Here is a 19194-nt window from a genome sequence, read left to right as displayed (position 1 = left end):
AGTTTCTTTTTCCTAGCTTAAATTTCCTTTAAAACAACTATTTATTATAAGAAATTTCAGACACAGAAACAAGAACTTTTTCAAACATATACAAAACTAGAGAGAATGGTGTCATGAACCCCCCATGCCCATCGCCCAGCTTCAGCAGTTTTAGTAGTCTATGTCTTGTCTCATGTCACTTATATGTTCACCTACCCTTTCCTCCCAGATTATTTTTAAGCAAATCCTTGCTGTCATATAAATGCATACTTAAATACTTATATGTTTTTTTATGTGTACTTAAACTGCACTACCACTATTCTCCTAAAAATGAGCAGGAATTCTTTACAGTTATCAAATATTTCCTTGTTTCAAACCCCCCTCCCCTGATTTAGTTTGTTCAGGTCTAGATCTAAGAGCCACACATTACTTTTGGGTAACATGTCTCATTTCCTTTTTAATCTACAGATTTGGATTCTTCTCCAGCTTTTTATTCTGTAGTTTAATTGTTAAAGAAACTGGGTCTTTTGTCCCATAGAATTTTCTGCATTCTGGCTTTTGCTAATCATATCCCCACAATCTCATTTAATATGTTCCTCTGTCCTCTTTATTTCCTATAAACTGGTGGTTGGATCTGGAAAATTACTCAGATTGAAGTTTGGTTTTGGGTAAGAATACTATGTTCATACTGATCTGTATTTTCTATTGCATCATTTTAGGAAACATGGAATGTCTTCTTGGTTCTTTTTATTTGTGATAAGATTGATGGTAGAATCAGGTGTTGTCCATTCATTATTAAATTACTCCCATCAGCCTCTCGTCTGCTGATTTTAGTGGCCATTGATGAGCATCACTAGATTCATTATCATTGCATGCATGCTCAGTTGTGTCCGACTTTTTGTGACTCTGTGGACTGTAGCCTGCCTGGCTCCTCTTGTCCGTGGGATTCTTCGGGCAAGAATACTGGAGTGTGTTGCCATTTCCTTCTCCAGAAAATCTTCCCAACCCGGAGATCAAACCCAGGTCTCCTGCATTGTGAGGCAGATTCTTTACCTCTGAGCCACTTGGGAAGTCCAGATTCTTTCATTCAGTTCAGTTCATATGCTCAGTCATGTCTAACTCTTTGCAACTCCATGGACTGCAGCACGCCAGCTTCCCTGTCTATCACCAACTCCTGGAGTTTGCTCAAACTCATGTCCATTGAGTCGGTGATGCCATCCAACCATCTCATCCTCTTCTCCTCCTGCCTTCAATCTTTCCCAGCATCAGGGTCTTCTGAAATGAGTCAGTTCTTTGCATCAGGTTGCGAAAGTATTGGAGTTTCAGCTTCAGCATCAGTCCTTCCAGTAAATATTCAGGACTGATCTCCTTTAGGATGGACTGGTTGGATCTCCTTGCTGTCCCAGGGACTCTCAAGAGTCTTCTCCAACACCACAGTTCAAAAGCAAAAATTCTGGCGCTCAGCTTTCTTTAGTTGTGAAATAGTGATTTCTGATTTTATCAGTCTTTCTTCATTTATTAACAAGTTTTATATAAAGAACTTTCCCCTATCTATTATTTGGCCACCCACTATACAGTTCCTACAAGAAAGGTAGGATAAATGCTTGATTCTTCCCCTTTGTTAGTAGTTTTCAGGATGAAGAGTTTATTCCTTAGCATCCTGTATAGGTGACCAGTGAGGGTTTTTTCCCTTTGTATCATTATCCACTCGTGGGCTTTAAGCATAAATTATATTTTTCTATTCATTGCAGTTATTCTTTTTTATGCTAATACTGTCCTTTTGTATAGTGAGTCCCTTCACATTTGCTTCTAATTTCTTTGACACTGTTCCAGTAATCTTTCATAGCTTCCTTGCTTCCTTGTATAACAAGATGTTGCAGGTTCATCTTGCCCATTTTCTTCCCCACATTTGGAATCAGTCATTTCTCCTGGGAGTCTTGATTCTTTTTAGTGGTAAATGCCATTGAGAGACCACAAGTGAGCTCTAGGGGTGCTCACTGGATTGATTTTTTTTTTAATAGGCCTTTTCATGGAGTAGAGCTCAGAAAAAAATAAAATTTTAGAGAGAGGATACATTGTGAGTTAGTGCTGATAATTCCGATTCAAATTTAGGAATTTCTACTTAATTTTTTTGATTTTATGTTTATGTATCTTTTCTCTTGCTGAAAACCTTGGTTCCAGAATTGAAATACGAATGTAATTAGTAACATTATGATTAGTGAGAACATTTTAAGAATCTTTTTTATCTTTTTAATACATTCCACTAGGAAATACAGTCATGTTGCTCTGTGATAAAGTTACTTAAAATAATTTGTCTCTTTGTAGTTAAACTACCAACTAAATACTACGCTTAGGTTCATGTATTTCATTTTGCTTTATTTTTTGAGGTTGCATTTTCCTTTATTAATTACAGAAAACATTTATGTGGTTCCAAAGTTAAATACATAGAAGAAGAGAAATCTAGCTTCAATCTTTATCTTCTACTCTTTTAGTCATTTTAAAAAAGGTTTTGGCTTTCCTGTCCACTTACAACTATATATAAACATATTCACATTCGTATCCCCTTTTTTAAAATTAAAGATAGCATAATACACCCTATTTTATGCAACACATATTTCAGTTAACAACGTATCCTGAGAATTACTCTGGATATGGAGCAATCTATGGAGATAGGTTTCATGATGTGGATGTATTATAGTTTAGCCACGAAAGCCCTTGTGGAGGGATATTTGATAGTTTTCAGGCTTTTGTCGGAAAAGGCAATGGCACCCCACTCCAGTACTCTTGCCTGGAAACTCCCATGGATGGAGGAGCCTGGTAGGCTGCAGTCCATGGGGTCACTAAGTGTCGGACACGACTGAGCGACTTCACTTTCACTTTTCACTTTCATACATTGGAGAAGGAAATGGCAACCCACTCCAGTGTTCTTGCCTGGAGAATCCCAGGGATGGGGGAGCCTGGTGGGCTGCCGTCTATGGGGTCGCACAGAGTCGGACACGACTGAAGCGACTTAGCAGCAGCAGCAGCAGCAGGCTTTTGCTGTTGCAGATGGCACTGCAGTGAAAAGCCTCCCACATATGAGTTTTGTTTTATTGCTAGTATCCCTAGGATCAGATCCTGAAAGTGATATTGCTGGGTCAAGAGGTAAATATATGGTTTTCTTGGACATTCCCACATTCCCCCTTAGTTGAGAATTTACTCTTTTGCATTCCCTCTAGTAATAGTGTCTATTTCCTCATAGCCTTAACATTTTTGATTTTTGCCAATCTGATAGAAGTGCAGTGGTATCAGTGTGTAGTTTTAATTTGCGTATCTCTTATTGTGAATGTGGTTGCACATCTTTCCATTTGGTTAAGAGTTATTCGAGTTTCTTCTTCTGTGAATATTGTATATTTTTCTATAGGGTTGTTGATCAATGTCTTCTCTACTTTGAGACTCTTTATATAATTAGGAAGTTTTTATTTTTATAGCATCAGATTTATCCATTTTCTTATTCTGAAGTTTATAACTCATATTTAAAAAAAAACTCATTGGCTGGCTCTGGGTTGGGTGGGGGAGGAAAATGTGGAAACAAGACCAGTTTGAAGATGGTGGTAATAATCCAGCTTCCATAGCCATAGGTGGTTCTGGATATCTTCTAAAGTTTCTCTTGATGGATAAAGTGTGAAAGAGAAAAGTGGAATGACACTTAAGTTTTTTGCCTGGCAGAACAGAGTTGACATGAACTGAGAAGATGATTGTGGAAGGGGCAGGTTAGTGGAAAGATCAAGAGGTTGGTTATATAAGGACATGAAAAGTTTGAGATGCCATCAGGCAACCAGGTAGAGGAGTGAAATAGAAAGTTGAATATGCAAGTCTGTAATTTTAGTGAGTATTTAGGAATAATCATTTAGAAGTTATCAGCATACAAGGGTATTTATTTATTTAAGTTTTCCCTATTTATTTATTTTTTATTGAGGTATGCTTACATACATTGAAATGTACAAGTGTTAAATGTTTGATGACTTTTGCCAACATACACACCCGGGTAACTAACATTCCAGTCAAGTATGTAGCATTTCTGTAACCCAGAAAGTTCCCTCGCGCTTTCTAGTTAATCCACTGCCCAAAGGCAATTACTATTCCGATTTATATCACCACAATTTAGTTTTTACTTTTGTAAAATGGTGTTTCTTCAATTTCAGTCTGAATTTGGCAATAAGGAGTTCATGATCCAAGCCACAGTCAGCTCCTGGTCTTGTTTTTGCTGACTGTATAGAGCTTCTCCATCTGTTTTTGCTGACTGTATAGAGCTGCAAAGAATATAATCAATCTGATTTCAGTGTCGACCATCTGGTGATGTCCATGTGTAGAGTCTTCTCCTGTGTTGTTGGAAGAGGGTGTTTGCTATGACCAGTGCATTCTCTTGGCAGAACTCTATTAGCCTTTGCCCTGCTTCATTCTGTACTCCAAGGCCAAATTTGCCTGTTACTCCAGGTATTTCTTGACTTCCTACTTTTGCATTCCAGTCCCCTATAATGAAAAGAACATCTTTTTTGGGTGTTAGCTCGAGAAGGTCTTGTAGGTATTCATAAAACAGTTCAACTTCAGCTTCTTCAGCATTACTGGTCGGGACATAGGCTTGGATTACCATGATATTGAACATGGAACAACAGACTGGTTCCAAATAGGAAAAGGAGTACGTCGAGACTGTATATTGTCACCCTGCTCATTTAACTTACATGCAGAGTACATCATGAGAAATGCTGGGCTGGATGAAGCACAAGCTGGAATCAACATTGTCGGGAGAAATGTCAATAACCTCAGATGTGCAGATGACACCACCCTTATGGCAGAAAGTGAAGAAGAACTAAAGAGCCTCTTGATGAAAGCGAAAGAGCAGAGTGAAAAAGTTGGCTTAAAGCTCAGCATTCAGAAAACGAAGATCATGGCATCTGGTCCCATCACTTCATGGCAAATAGATGGGGCAACAGTGGAAACAGTGGCTGACTTTATTTTTCTGGACTCCAAAATCACTGCAGATGGTGATTTCAGCCATGAAATTGAAAGATGCTTACTGCTTGGAAGGAAAGTTATGACCAGCCTAGACAACATATTAAAAAGCAAAAACATTACTTTGTCAACAAAGGTCCGTCTAGTCAAAGCTATGGTTTTTCCAATGGTCACGTATGGATGTGAGAATTGGACTATAAAGAAAGCTGAGCGCCGAAGAATTGATGCTTTTGAACTGTGGCGTTGGAGAAGACTCTTGAGAGTCTCTTGGATTGCGAAGAGATCCAACCAGTCCATCTTAAGGGAGATCAGTCCTGGGTGTTCATTGGAAGGACTGATGTTGAAGCTGAAATTCCAATACTTTGGCTACCTGATGCGAAGAGCTGATCTCATTTGAAAAGATCCTGATGCTGGGAAAGATTGAGGGCAGGAGGAGAAGGGGACGACAGAGGATGAGATGGTTGGATGGCATCACCGACTTGATGGACATGGGTTTGGGTGGACTCGAGGAGTTGGTGATGGACAGGGAGGCCTGGCGTGCTGCGGTTCACAGGGTCGCAAAGAGTTGGACACAACTGAGTGACTGAATGGAACTGAAAATGGTGTTTACCTACGTATTTTATCTTTTTGGCTATGCTGCACCGCTTGTGGGATCTTCATACTACAGCCAGGGATCAAACCTGGGCCTCTGGCAGTGAAATCCAGGAATCACTAATCCAGATTCTGGAATATATAAGTACATTAATCAACAGGTTAATATCTATTAATTATACATTAATAGCAATAGATTAAAATACACATTTAAGAACATTTTAGATTGCTACTAAAGTGGTATTTTAAATATTGGAAGTGCTGTTCTACCTGTAATCAATCAACAAGTTTATTGCTGTACTTTGGAAAGGAATGATCCTTTATCAAGCACCTATTTCTTCTTGTTCAGTCACTAAGTCATCTCTGATTCTTTGCAACCCCATGAACTGCATCACACCAGGCTTCCCTGTCCTTCACTGTCTCCCGTAGTTTGCTCAAACTCATATCTATTGAGTTGGTGCAGCCATCCAACTGTCTCATCCTCTGTCGCCCTCTTCTCCTGCCCTCAGTCTTTCCCAGCACTAACGTCTTAGCATCAGGTGGACAAAGTATTGGAAAAAGCAAAAACAAAAAACCTACTGGGTGCTAGGAACAATGCCAGGTGTCTTCTTATCTTGTCCCCACAGTGATCCTAAGAGATAAGTTACCAATAACTCCAGAAGAAACTCTGAGTTTATCAAAGTTGTGACTTATCAAAGTCACTGTACTGTTATCAGTAGAGTTAAGTGTGAAGTGATAACGTATTAACTCTTCCATTCTCTGACTAATTCCCAGTTGGACTTCTCTCCTCAACCTATGACACTTTCCCCCTTCCTCCTTTGGTTCCTACATCATGGAGAAAAGGATCTAATTGTTTTTTAAAAGGTGGCATTTCTGGAGAAGGAAATGGAAATCCACTTCAGTATTCTTGCCTGGAAAATCCAATGGATGGAGGAACACAGTGGGCTACAGTCCATGGGGTCAAAAGAGTTGGACACAACTTAGCGACTAAACGACCACCACCACCTAACTCCTTACCACAGACTGAACACATGCGTAATTTCCATGCTCAGGTATTTAGTCAGCACAGTGCTTGGTGAGATCCTAGTTTGGTAATCGCAATTACAGATAGTTGATCTGGATGTTTCAGTCTTAGGACTGTATCATACAGGTGTTATCCTTGTACAGGTCTGTGTTTAGTTACATAACTTCCTCGTCCATTCTGCCCTGGCCTTTGGGAGGTCCATCTGCTTTCTCCCTTTCCCTTTCCATTGTTCTGCTGACCCGGGAGGCTGGATCTGGAGGTTCACTCTCTGGACATATCAGATTGTATGCATGCATATCATAATCATAGTAGCCTTCTTGTTGATTCAGGTCACTAAATGCATGAGGTTTTCAGAAATGTATGCTACTATTAACAAAATAAATAAATAATTTTCTGGGCCCAAGAAGCTAGCATACTATTCATTCACACACAAAAAATACGTCACTTTGCTATCTAATCCACATTCTGAATTTGTAAGTACATGTAATCAACAGATTAATATCTGTTAATTATACATTCATAGCAACAGGTCCTTTTCTCCTTGTTTGCCATATAAATCTATAGGGACTCATCTGATAAAGTTGTCCCACTAATTTGTTGAAAATAACTTGTTACCTTTTTAAAAAGTTCTAAGTGACTATTTCAGAATTATGTTTAATCTCAGTTCAGGTTGGTTGTGCTCAAGAATGGAATGAATTGAATTTAGTTATTGCATATTTTAAGATTGATTCATTTGAAACTTTAAGTATGGAAAATTTCGAACATCACAAAAATAAAAAGTACAATGAACCCCCATGTACTTACCATCCAGCTATCACCTTAAATGACATTCAGATTAATATAGAGAATTAAATGATCTTTGAGAGGGTATGGAACTAACTTGTCTTGGTTCACTAATGAGTAAGTGCTGAAGATTTTGATTTAATAACTTAATCTGAATTCCTTCAATCATTATTTTATTCATTGATTCATGCAATGAAATTTATTGAAGGTCTACTGTGTTCATTAGTGCCTAATGGCTAAGAGCCTTGGTAGGGTGCAAATCTTAGCCCTGCTCCTTACAGGCTGTGTGACCAGGGGCTAATCAAACTATTCTATGCTTCAGTTTCCACACTGACACAATTGAGATAATGCTAGTGTCTACCTCAAAAGTTTGTTATGAGGTTTAGATGAGATAAACTGGCTTCCTCAATGTATGTTAATTACTGTTATTATAAATACTCTTCCTGCTTTTCCTTTTCCACTTCTTCATCTTTGTCATCCAGATTATGTGCTAGGTACACATTGGGAACCATGAGAGGGTTAAGTTGTGAACCGTGTCCTTGAAAAACCAGAACTTCAAAATTAGAGGGAGGAGAGTCCTTTAGGATTATCTGGTTTGACAAGTCCAGAGAGGTTAGTGAATAGTCCAGAATCACACATCTGTTAGTGGCAAAGCCAGGCCAAAGCTTAGATCTCGCAGCTGTGAAATGCTCTTCTTATAGGATAGCCCTTCTGTTGATTTATCTTACCTCTGCCCCTTTCCTTAAACCCTCGTCTTTCTAAATTGACAAACATGACCTAGATGTATATTTCAGTGTTCTGCTGGTTCAGTGCACAGACATAACAGTATATGTTAGGCCTGTTGCACATATCAGACCTGAACATGTCCTTGGATACTCCCTGCTTAAGGTTCCAAGGAAGACTTTAGGGAAGGTAGACACAGGTCGTCTCTCTCTGTTGTAATCACAAAGATGTTTTTATCTTCCTCTTGTATCACAGCCCAGGAGTTAAAGTCACTGTTTGAAAAAAAGTCCCTCAAAGAGAAACCTCCAAATTCTGGGAAGCAGTCTATATTATCTGTACGCCTGGAGCAGTGCCCCCTGCAGCTGAATAATCCCTTTAACGAGTACTCCAAATTTGATGGCAAGGTAAGTAAACTGTAACGCATCCCTTCAGGTAATGCCTCGACTGAATGGAGTTACTGTTGGTATTGTCATTCTTATTTTTATCAGATTTAAATTTAAGTAGGTTTCAAAAGGGAGTCAGAATAAACAAAGGATGTCTCTCACATTTTCAAAGACTGAGGGTGTGAAAAGGTCTGGATTTGGGCTTAACTGTTGTTTCCACAGTGATGTGTTTGGGAGGATGAAAACAGAAACAGTCCTGAGATAGGAATGTGTGTTCCTGTTTTATGTCCTGAGGTTTAGGTTAGTCAGGTTGTGATTAATTAAGATCCAACTGTGGGGAAAGCCTTGAAAATGGTTCTGGGAGGCAGTTTGCATTGTCTTGTATGAGTCTTGATTATAACTCCACAAATTGTGGACGTTAGAGCTTCTCTTCAGAATTCTAGGATGTTGCTTTGCATTTCAGTATTTTATTGAATCTCGTTTGACTCTTGCTGTGCAGGATGACTTAATTTTTTCCTGTCCTGACAATTTACAGTTTGTAAAATTAAAGTGTGTTTATTTTCCTTTTAGAAAAAGGACCATTATTTTAAGTGGAGTATAGCTCTACGTGAGCACCCACTCTCCTGCATTCCCACATTCTGTGTCTCTGTACCAAACTGAGCTGGGCTTCTTTCAGAACTGTAGCAGTCGATTTTTTTATTTATTGCCATTATGTTTGCTGTCTGTCAGTGGCGTGGGGGTGCTGAGTGATAGCTTGTTGCCTGGAGGGATTGTGTACAATTTGTCTTATTTCAGCACAGTTGCAATTAATAAACATAGAACTCTTTGCTTATGTTTGCACTTTTCATATTCAAGTCCTGGTTATATGCTGGTTCTGTCAGTTGTCATCTTTGAGCATGGTGATGTTCTTTACTTTGAAACACTTTCATCTCATACAATTCAGCATGGTTTCACTGGTTTTTTGTTTAGTATCTAAGTCATGTCCAACCCTTTGCCACCCTATAGACTGTGGCCCCCCAGGCTCCTCTGCCGATGGGCTTTCCCAAGCAAGAATACCCAACAACAGCTGGGTTGTCATTTCCTTAAGTAAGCATATATGGCCGTTGGCACATGAGGTCATTGATGCTGGCAGAGAAGAACAGAAACTAAAAACAAAATGCATAAGTAACATAAAATCCTAATTTGCTCAGGAATTTTCCCCCTAAAACATCAGAAAGCACTTTTAGTAAGTTAGAGATTGTATCCTGTGAAGAGCTGCTCTTCAGTCTGCCCCTGCCCCCATCTCCTGCTGCTGCTTGTGGAATACAGCAGAGAGAAGGGTCCCCCTAGGGAACGGGAACGTCAGCCTCTGGAAACAAGTGAGTTGGGCTTAAGGGGACTTTTTTTTGGAAATACTGCAGTTGATTCATTTGGAAATGTGAGACGTTATTATTGGGATTAGATTACATGGCTGGAATTTATTTGTTTCCTATCGTCTCATTGTTTGAGGATGTAATGAATTCTGGAGTAATTAATATGTGGTAATGCTTTGCCAACAAAATAGCACAGATCTTTAAAAATACCATAGTCTAGAATTTTGATTATGCTATTAGATTCTCCTATAAATAACTTACACTTGGACTTGTTTGAAGGTTGTGAACTCTGTGTGTTATATATACCTAATTTCTGAAGTGCCAGGAAGGAATTGAAAACTAAACCATTTCCTCAGTCACAAAGGAATTATTTTTGCTAGATGTGTGTTTACACTTACAACTCTTGATGTTTTTTGTCATATCAAATGTATTTGTAATCAGCAAAGGGTGTGAGCATGGCCCAATCACCATTGTACAATTGATTAAGAAAGATTTATATATCGATAAGTCTTTCTTGTGATACAATGCTATTTTTTTATTATCCTACATATTACAATTGCTAAAACACAATTAAACCCTTGTTCTCATCTATTATTTAATATTGATGCATTTGGCAGATGTGTAATGAAAGTGGCTAATATTTGAAGGATATTGTACTGTACATATTAAATTAGTCTTTCTTTTATCTTTGTGAAATGCATCAATATGATATTCAGTGACATCTCAATGATTAATAGAGAATTATACTTGAGTCAAGCCTTTTCGTAACCTAGAAATTAAAATGACTATTCAAATAACACCTCAAAATGATGAAATTAGCATTTTGTGATTGCATAATAATGGGATTGTAGTAGTTATAACAGCACCATGGCTGCCTCTAGAGTTAAGATCATGTCAACCCCTTGATAATAAAGCCTTTCTGTGAGAGTCGACTTTAATAATTTCCAGATTGATTCTTCCCATAAATCATTTGACTTTCAGCACTAAATTTTTGTTACTGTTGTAACTTAAAATTATTTTATTTTTATTCAGTTCATATTTAAGAAGTGAAATGAGTGTCCTGTTTTAATGATTCACCATCTTGTCATCACTCCCTGTTTTTGCTTCAAATGTAAGAGTTTTTCATGTATTTTGATAGTTCCTTCTTTTTTTGCAAAGGTTTGTTAAAACCACTAAAATATGTACAGTTTTTCCCCCCTTACAAATATTCACAATGCTTTTCTTGGGAATAACTTTTGCCTTATTTACATAATTAACTGAGTTGCTTAGGTCTCTTGGGCAAATGGTACATAATTGGGGAGAGAAAGGGACAGGAAAGAGTTTGGGGTCAATTAAATATGCTAAAAAACTACTTAATTATGTATTTCCTCAAGAGACTAACTGCTGTGAAATCCTCCTTATGATTAAACTAGCCTTGGATTTGAAAAAAAGGATTTTGTTTTTGGTATGGTCTTACAGTTACATCAGAGTTAAGCAAGCATCTTTAAGAGTTTGTGCAAACTGAATTGTTGTTGGTTTTAGTGATTCCAAGGGTGAGCATCTCTTAGCCACTGTGCTGAATTAAAGTGAATACTTTCAAATAGTTTCTGGTTCCTGTAGCTGGTAAATAATTTTATTTTTTTAAAATTGTGGTTGGTTGTAACTTCTTGAAGATAGACAGTTGAGAGGGAAGGCCATACTTAGGCATAGGCTTTATGGTAATTTTGAAGGGTTTTTTGATCAGGTTTATTACTGTTTTTGGCTTCCCTTGTAGCTCAGTAAAGAATCTGCCTGCACTGCAGGAGACCCGGGTTCAGTCCTTGGGTTGGGAAGATCCCCTGGAAAAGGAAATGGCAACCCACTCCAGTATTCTTGCCTGGACAGAGAAGCCTGGTGGATTATAGTCCATGGGGTTGCAAAGAGTCGGACATGACTTAACGATTAAACCACTACCATTACTGTGTTTGTATTATTTTTTTTGGCAAATTGGCAGGGCTATCATGACCTGTTTTAGATTCGTAGGTTATTAATAACCCTGTTTACTGATCATTTGAAAACAGACCAAGACAGATTGCAAGTGGTTTTAAGGAATGCTTAGCTGGACAAGGCAAAACCAGGCTCAGCCATCTGCCTCAAGTCTTTGGGCTTGTTAAAAACAGAACCTCTGATTAATGAACAAAACCAACCTCTGTTTTAGAGGTGAGATAATAGGAACATTTTTGTGCTGATCCTTGTGATCTCCCTGAATGTGGGAAATGTTGGGTGTGACGGGAGTTGCTCTGAGGCACTGAAGGCGTGATAGGCAGTGAACATTCAGCACTGATTTCAGTATTCCTAAATATGTGGGTTTCTGCCCTGTCTCTCCACCTTTTAAAAAAATGAAGTCTTATTTTAAAAAGTATCTTTTCATTCCATGCCTTACCACTTAGTTGAGAAGCTTTAGCTAGTACATTGACATCACTGTTTTGTTTAAACTGTGTTTACAAATATTATCATCATCAATAGACCTCCAGAAGTTCAGATATGCACCTCCTGTCAATACTGTTACTAACAAAGAAATGGTACTGATTATCAGCTGTGTGACTGAAGTCAGGTTTTTCATCTCACTGAACCTCAGACGTAGGAAAAGAAAGTGAGTTCCTTCCTCACAATCCTGATGAATCCATCAAATAGGATAAAACCCCCAGCACAGGAAGAGGCAGTATAATTTAGTTGGGAAGCAGATCTATTTTGAAGTAAGATTTGAGTTTGAATCCTGACTCTATCACTTAATGGTGTGACGTCAGGCTGGTTACTTAACCTCGTGAAGCTGCAGTCCTCGTACGTGGAATGAGGTGGTGGCAGCGTGTCTCTCTCTGGAGGATTGAGACAGCACGCTGGAAGCACCCAGCAAACGCAAACACCTCACTTCTGCCCCCTCTCTCTCTGTAAAGTAAAGGGTGTGGGCCAGTCCTGCTCTCTTTGCTTTATACTTCATTAGATTGTTGACAGGATAGAGCGAGAGGAGATGTGCTCTTCAAGCCTGGAGTTTAGCATGGTTAAACAAGATTCGCAGCAGACTGGGTGACGGTGGTCTGCTTGTAGAAGTCCAGGGAATCAGTCCAGTGGGGTTTTGACCTTTAACTTGAAATAGGAAGATTAAGACAAGTAATTACTTTCATTTTTTTTTTTCCTTTCTGCAATGGCTGTTTTCTAAACATCAGGTGAGAAGGTAGTGTGATGTCAGTATTGCTTGGCAGTTTACTAAAACATTAAATATCTTACTTATTTGACTTAGCGAAATTACACTCTGAGTATGAGGAGGGTGTTTGCCTTGACAGGTACTTTAAAAAGCAGAACCAGTTCTGATTGATATAAACAACTGTGACTTTGATTGTGTTAACTTATTAGAAAGTAACCGTTTCTCTGTTAGAAACTGTTTTAACAGGGAAGCTGCAGAGAGCATGGGGGAAGGGATAATTCATGAGTGCTAATTGCTTGGCTGTTAATTTTCATAAGTGTTGATAGAAGCAGTTCCTTAAATTAAACTTTGTTTAAAATGTATCAGGGGAAATATTCCACAATGTCGAGCCTGAAGTGAAAATTAATATGAATGCTGTGGCAATTAACACATACTGGTTAATAGCTTTTAGCAGCATTTTGGGATGATAGTCCTTAAATACATTTTTGCATGCTGCTCTTGTTGCAGCATTGTTCCAGTCTATGTCTGGATAATTATGAACAAATGTTTTCTACAATCATTGGTATTAAGTAGCTCTCTTCACAGAAAAGTCATTTAAAACTTTGCAGAAAGTGCGAAGGGACTGAAAACTGTTGCAGACTCATGAAAGGCCAGCGAATCGCCATCTTGGAAAGGCAAATTGCCTTTCTGAGGAAAATGCTCCTCCTCTGTTACCCTGGGAACGGCCCCCTCTTATATGGTAAGGTACTTTAGCTTCAGGATCTCTCCAAAAAATGATAACCTGGACTTCCAAGTGCTGATTATGTTTCTGGACAGCAGCTTTTGCTTATTGCTGCCTGAGCTGAGACATGGCCTTGAGCCTAAGGGCCTTCTGCCCTTTGACCTTGCTTCTTTCTTCTGACCAACCTCCCTCCCCACTAAAGTTAGCCAGCCGCCCCGTCCTCCCCACCAGAGGAGGTGGCTGAGAATGGAGTTGGCTCTGTCGATCTCATTTCCCTCCTTCCTTTCAATAAGAGTGCTTCGGGGGTTCACTTGGCTTAGTGCCTATAAAGAGGCAGATCTCAAGAGAGAGAGACAATCTGAGGTAACTCTGTTGTTTGAATTAGGAGCTATTTGTCTCTCTCTTCCATTGGCTTCATGAAACATACCTTTTTAAATAAGGGCAAGTAAAGCCCCAACATTTGGCAACTTCTCCCTGTGGTTGTATTTTGCTAGCCTTCCTTTTCATAGACCAGTTTTTATTGGTCTGTTATATTTCTAAAGCAAGATTTATTAGATATTTACTACTTATTCACACAGCGTGGTATACCAAGAAAAGGACCAAATTCATTAATTTAAAACTATCTTTTCCTGCTGTTATTTCCCCCTACAGTTGTACGAATGCAGTGCTCTTCCGGTGGCTCAGCCTTTCCTGGAAATCTCCAGGGGAGGCTTTGGGATTTTTGTCTGGGTGGTGTTCACAATGAATTAAATAAGAATCTTACAACAAAAGAAAGTGTTTTCAGCATCCTCTTCTGCAGTTAAATTCTCAAGGCTGAGTTCTTAAATGTAGCTTATTCCACTCTGAGCTTTCTGTCCCGGCCTCATTTCTGCAGTTTGTTCTGTGTCTTGCCAGTCCGGAGGCTTCCTCTAATTTTAGAGCCATCCTCTAGAAATTCCCATCAGAGGTGGAATTCACCATCAACTCAGACTTTTCAAAGGAAGGCAGAATTTTGCAATGATAAGAGCATGTTTGTCAGGCTTGGGTTAGAATTCTCACTTGGCTATTTACTTGCTGTGCGATCCTGGGCAGACTGCTTTACCTTCTTTAAGCTTGTTTTCATATCTATAAAATAAGGTTCATGTTACTTACCAGAAAATGCTGTTGTGAGGATTTAATGAGAATTATAAATGCGTACATAGTGTATGTGGTCAGTGCTGGAAGATGTATTGGCTTCCTTTGACCACATTGCCATTTATTTACTTCCTATTTAATGAGAGTCTGCTACATTCCAGGCACTGTTAAGTAAAATCTGGATATAGTAATGAGTCAAAACAGACCTGGTTTCTGACTTCATGAAGCTTCCTCTCTTGGCAGGAAGATAGATGTTATATAAATAATCACCAAACTAAGTGCAAAATTGCAGTCATAGTATTGTTTAGTCACTAAATCGTGTCTCTTTTGTGACCCCATGGAATGTAGCCCACCAGGCTCCTCTGTTCATGGGATTTCCCAGGCAAGAATACTGGAGTGGGTTGCCATTTCCTTCTCCAGGGGAATCTTCCCGACCCAGGGATCGAACACGCATCTCCTACAATGGTGAGCGGATTCTTTACCCCTAAGCCACCAGGGAAGCCCCACAGTCATAATACCAGTTCAGTTCAGTCTCTCAGTCGTGTCTGACTCTTTGCGACCCCATGAACCCCAGCATGCCAGGCCTCCCTGTCCATCACCAACTCCTGGAGTCCACCCAAACCCATGTCCATTGAGTTGGTGATGCCATCCAACCATCTCATCCTCTGTCGTCCCCTTCTCCTCCTGCCCTCAATCTTTCCCAGCATTAGGGTCTTTTCAAATGAGTCAGCTCTTCACATCAGGTGGCCAAAGTATTGGAATTTCAGCTTCAACATCAGTCCTTTCGATGAACACTCAGGACTGATCTCCTTGGTTGGATCCCCTTGCAGTCCAAGGGACTCTCAAGAGTCTTCTCCAACACCACAGTTCAAAAGCATCAATTCTTTTGCACTCAGCTTTCTTTATGGTCCAACTCTCACATCCATACATGACTACTGGAAAAACCATAGCCTTGACTAGATGGTCTTGGGTTGACAAAATAATGTCTCTGCTGCTGCTGCTGCTGCTAAGTTGTTTCAGTCGTGTCCGACTCTTTGCAGCCCCATAGATGGCCGCCCACCAGGCTCCCCCATCCCTGGGATTCTCCAGGCAAGAACACTGGAGTGGGTTGCCATTTCCTTCTCCAGCGCATGAAAGTGAAAAGTGAAAGGGAAGTTAGTTGCTCAATCGTGTCTGACTCTTAGCGACGCCCTGGACTGCAGCCTACCAGGCTCCTCCGTCCATGGGATTTTCCAGGCAAGAGTACTGGAGTGGGGTGCCATTGCCTTCTCCGACCTTCTCTGCTAGTCACAACTAATTAGTTACCAAGTTCCAAGAGAGATACTGAAGGCTTTAGGAGGGTTTTCATAGGGACATATGACCTCGTCTAGGCTGTCAGGGATGGTTATCTCTGTGAAGGTGACTCAACCTGAGAGTTGAAGGCAGAGTAAGAACTAGCTAGGTGAAGGGAGAGGAGAAAGGACTTTCAGAGGATCTGAGGCAAGTGGCGGGGGTCGGGGGTGCAGCTTGGAGATTTGGGAAACTAGAAGGCTGTGTGCTGGAGCCCAGGACTGAGGTAGATTGTGGTGCAGGGGGAAGCTGCAGGGGCTGGTTCTACCACATATGGCTGTAGGAGTGTCCTCTGCAACCTGAGAATATAGGAGAGCCTTGAACCAGTTAAATGAGGAGGGAGAGTCACAAGGTTTGTGTTTTGAAAAGATCCCTGAAGCTCTGATGAAGAGAACACACTGGAGAAGGGTTTGTGAGGCTTGAGAGACCAATCAAGACATTTTTGGCAGTGGTCCAGGTAAGAGAGATGGTAACATGGGCTTCCTTATTGGTGATGGAGGAGTGGATGACTGCAAGAGGTACTTAGTAGGTAAAAGTGATAGGGCTTGATGATGGGTTGACTATATGTCAGGGAACATATAGGAGAAAGGAGTTTCAAGGATGATTTCTTGATCAGTTTCTGGCTTGAGGAACTGAATAGATACCATCTTTGAATTAGGAAGCACTGAAAGAGGGCTGCGGATGCTGCAGAAGTTACCGTCCTGAGCTGGTTTGACAACACGTCACAGCCTGTTACCATGTCCTTAAAGACACTACACATATTCTTTTTTGGAGGGGATAGGGTATACCCTGCTTGTTAGGCTTATATTGGAGGCATCCGAGACAGGGTCTGGGATGAGCATGGGCTAGGAGCCAGGAGCCTCTTCTCTGTTTCCACTTCACAGCCAGCTTTGGTACTTTGGCTGAGAAATTGCCCTAGAAGTCAGTCCCCTTCTCTGAGATAGGGCTGTACTTTCAGATGCCTAATCCAGCTCGTCAGGCCCTTCAGAGGAGAAAATGAGATAATAATTTTAAATGAGGCAGATGTCAGGTGTCCTTTAAGAAAATATATTGATTGTAATTCTTGGAGATTAGGGGAGTAAGAGGTAAAACATGGACATATTTTTGCTATAATAAGATTGCTGTTGTGGTCCTACCCTCTTCCTGGCTAATTAAATACCAGATTAGCAGATGAAATCTGGTTGGAATGAATAGCAAACACTGAGATCGCAGTGAAAGCATGGGAGACAATCTGTTTTATAGGTGTGGTGGGACTGCAGATGGTGGGGTTTTATACTGAGCTTTCTTATTGCGGGCAACTTGCTCTGCGTAATTTGCAATGTAGAGATTTTCTTGTCGCTCCAAGTGCTAGGCCTTGATTTTATTATGTTGAAGACAACTATCCATAAATATTGAGTGACAGCCTAGGGTCACCCACTTGGGCATGGAATCTAGGTGTTCTAATTCTTAGAGATTTTTATTTTCATTCTTAATGGCATTCATACTTATGGAAACCTGAGTTCCAGGTTCTCAGGTTTCCTGAGACCATGTGGTGGAAAGAACACAGACACAGAAGATGTTTTAGCCCTGGCCATACTGTGGACTCTGTGACAGGTCACCTCCCATCTCTAACAAAGCCCCAGTTTCTGCATGTTTAGAATGAGGAACTTGGTTTAGATGATCGCTGGATTTCTTTTTGGCTTTAAGGTTCCATAGTTTTGTGATTGGAGAAGGCAGTGGCACCCCACTCCAGTACTCCTGCCTGGAAAATCCCATGGATGGAGGAGCCTGGAAGGCTGCAGTCCATGGGGTCGCTAAGAGTCGGACATGACTGAGCGACTTCACTTTCACTTTTCACTTTCATACATTGGAGAAGGAAATGGCAACCCACTCCAGTGTTCTTGCCTGGAGAATCCCAGGGACGGGGGAGCCTGATGGGCTGCTGACTATGGGGTCACACAGAGTCGGACACGACTGAAGTGACTTAGCAGCAGCAGTTTTGTGATTGGAGGTGATTGACATCAGTGATATATAGAAGGTTATAAATGGGAAAGGAATAAGGAAAACTTGAACTCTTGAATAGTTGATCATATACATACATGTTGCTACTTTCTTCTTTTAGTTGATCATAACAAAATTGTGGTAGAGGTAGTTTTATCTCCATTTTAGAAATGAATCAACTGAGGCTCAGAAAGGGAAAGTGACTTGCCCAAGGAGACCCCATTAGTATATGGCAAGACTGGTATTTCAGTATCTTATTCCAGTACCACAACTTTCTTAGAGTCTTTTACAGTCATCTTTGTGGAGGAAACACAGTATTGTTAATATCTGAAATTTTTCAAAATTTAAAAACAAAATAATTTTCCCTTTACCAGTAGACTTGGAATCTGATACACTGGTTTAGCTCTTATCAGTTGTGTCTGTTTAGTGAGTTACTGCATTTTGTAAGCCTCAATTTTCTCACATGTAATAAAGAAATAATGAGATATTGGGGCTGAGGAAGGAGGGAATTGCTTTACACATCAAATCTAGTGAAAGTGAAAGTTGCTCAATTGTGTCCGACTCTTTGCGACTCTATAGACTATACAGTCCATGGAATTCTCCAGGCAGAATACTGGAGAGGGTAGCCATTCCCTTCTCCAGGGGATCTTCCCAACCCAGAGATCAAATCCAGGTCTCCCGCATTGCAGGCGGATTCTTTACCAGCTGAGCCACCAGGGAAGTCACAAATCCAGTGTGTGTCCCACAAATGCTGTTTTCTTTCCACTGATCTTCCTGGTAAGCAGAGTGGGTTCATTCATCCATCCATCCATTCATCTATCCATCCAACAAATTATTTACTAAGCATTCAGATTGTACTGGTTCATTTCAAATGTTTATTACATACTGGCTGTGTGCTAGGCACTGATAAGACAGGGCTAACCACCATAGAGGAATTTGAAGATAAGAGTGCCCATGTAGCCAACATGTGAGGAAGCACGTTTCTCAGTCAGGATTGTGCCCAGAGCTGGGGACTGTGGCATTGTTCCATGACTGCAGGTGCATACGATTGAGCAGAGGAACAG

At 40.3% G+C, this 19194-nt stretch overlaps 1 protein-coding gene across 13 annotated transcripts in view; it reads left to right on the top strand.

Annotated features, from left to right (window-relative positions):
- MAPKAP1 (MAPK associated protein 1) overlaps positions 1–19194 on the top strand; it is a 232608-nt gene that overhangs the window by 38386 nt on the left and 175028 nt on the right. For all 13 annotated transcript variants that reach the window (XM_006049254.4, XM_006049251.4, XM_006049253.4 and 10 more), the window contains one exon: positions 8348–8496. In XM_006049254.4, the coding sequence (XP_006049316.1) occupies positions 8348–8496 (149 nt within the window). The remainder of the gene's footprint in view (positions 1–8347; positions 8497–19194) is intronic.

The sequence above is a fragment of the Bubalus bubalis genome, chromosome 12, assembly GCF_019923935.1.
Source record: "Bubalus bubalis isolate 160015118507 breed Murrah chromosome 12, NDDB_SH_1, whole genome shotgun sequence".
Taxonomy (NCBI): Eukaryota; Metazoa; Chordata; class Mammalia; order Artiodactyla; family Bovidae; genus Bubalus; species Bubalus bubalis.
This window is presented reverse-complemented; position numbering and strand designations above follow the sequence as displayed.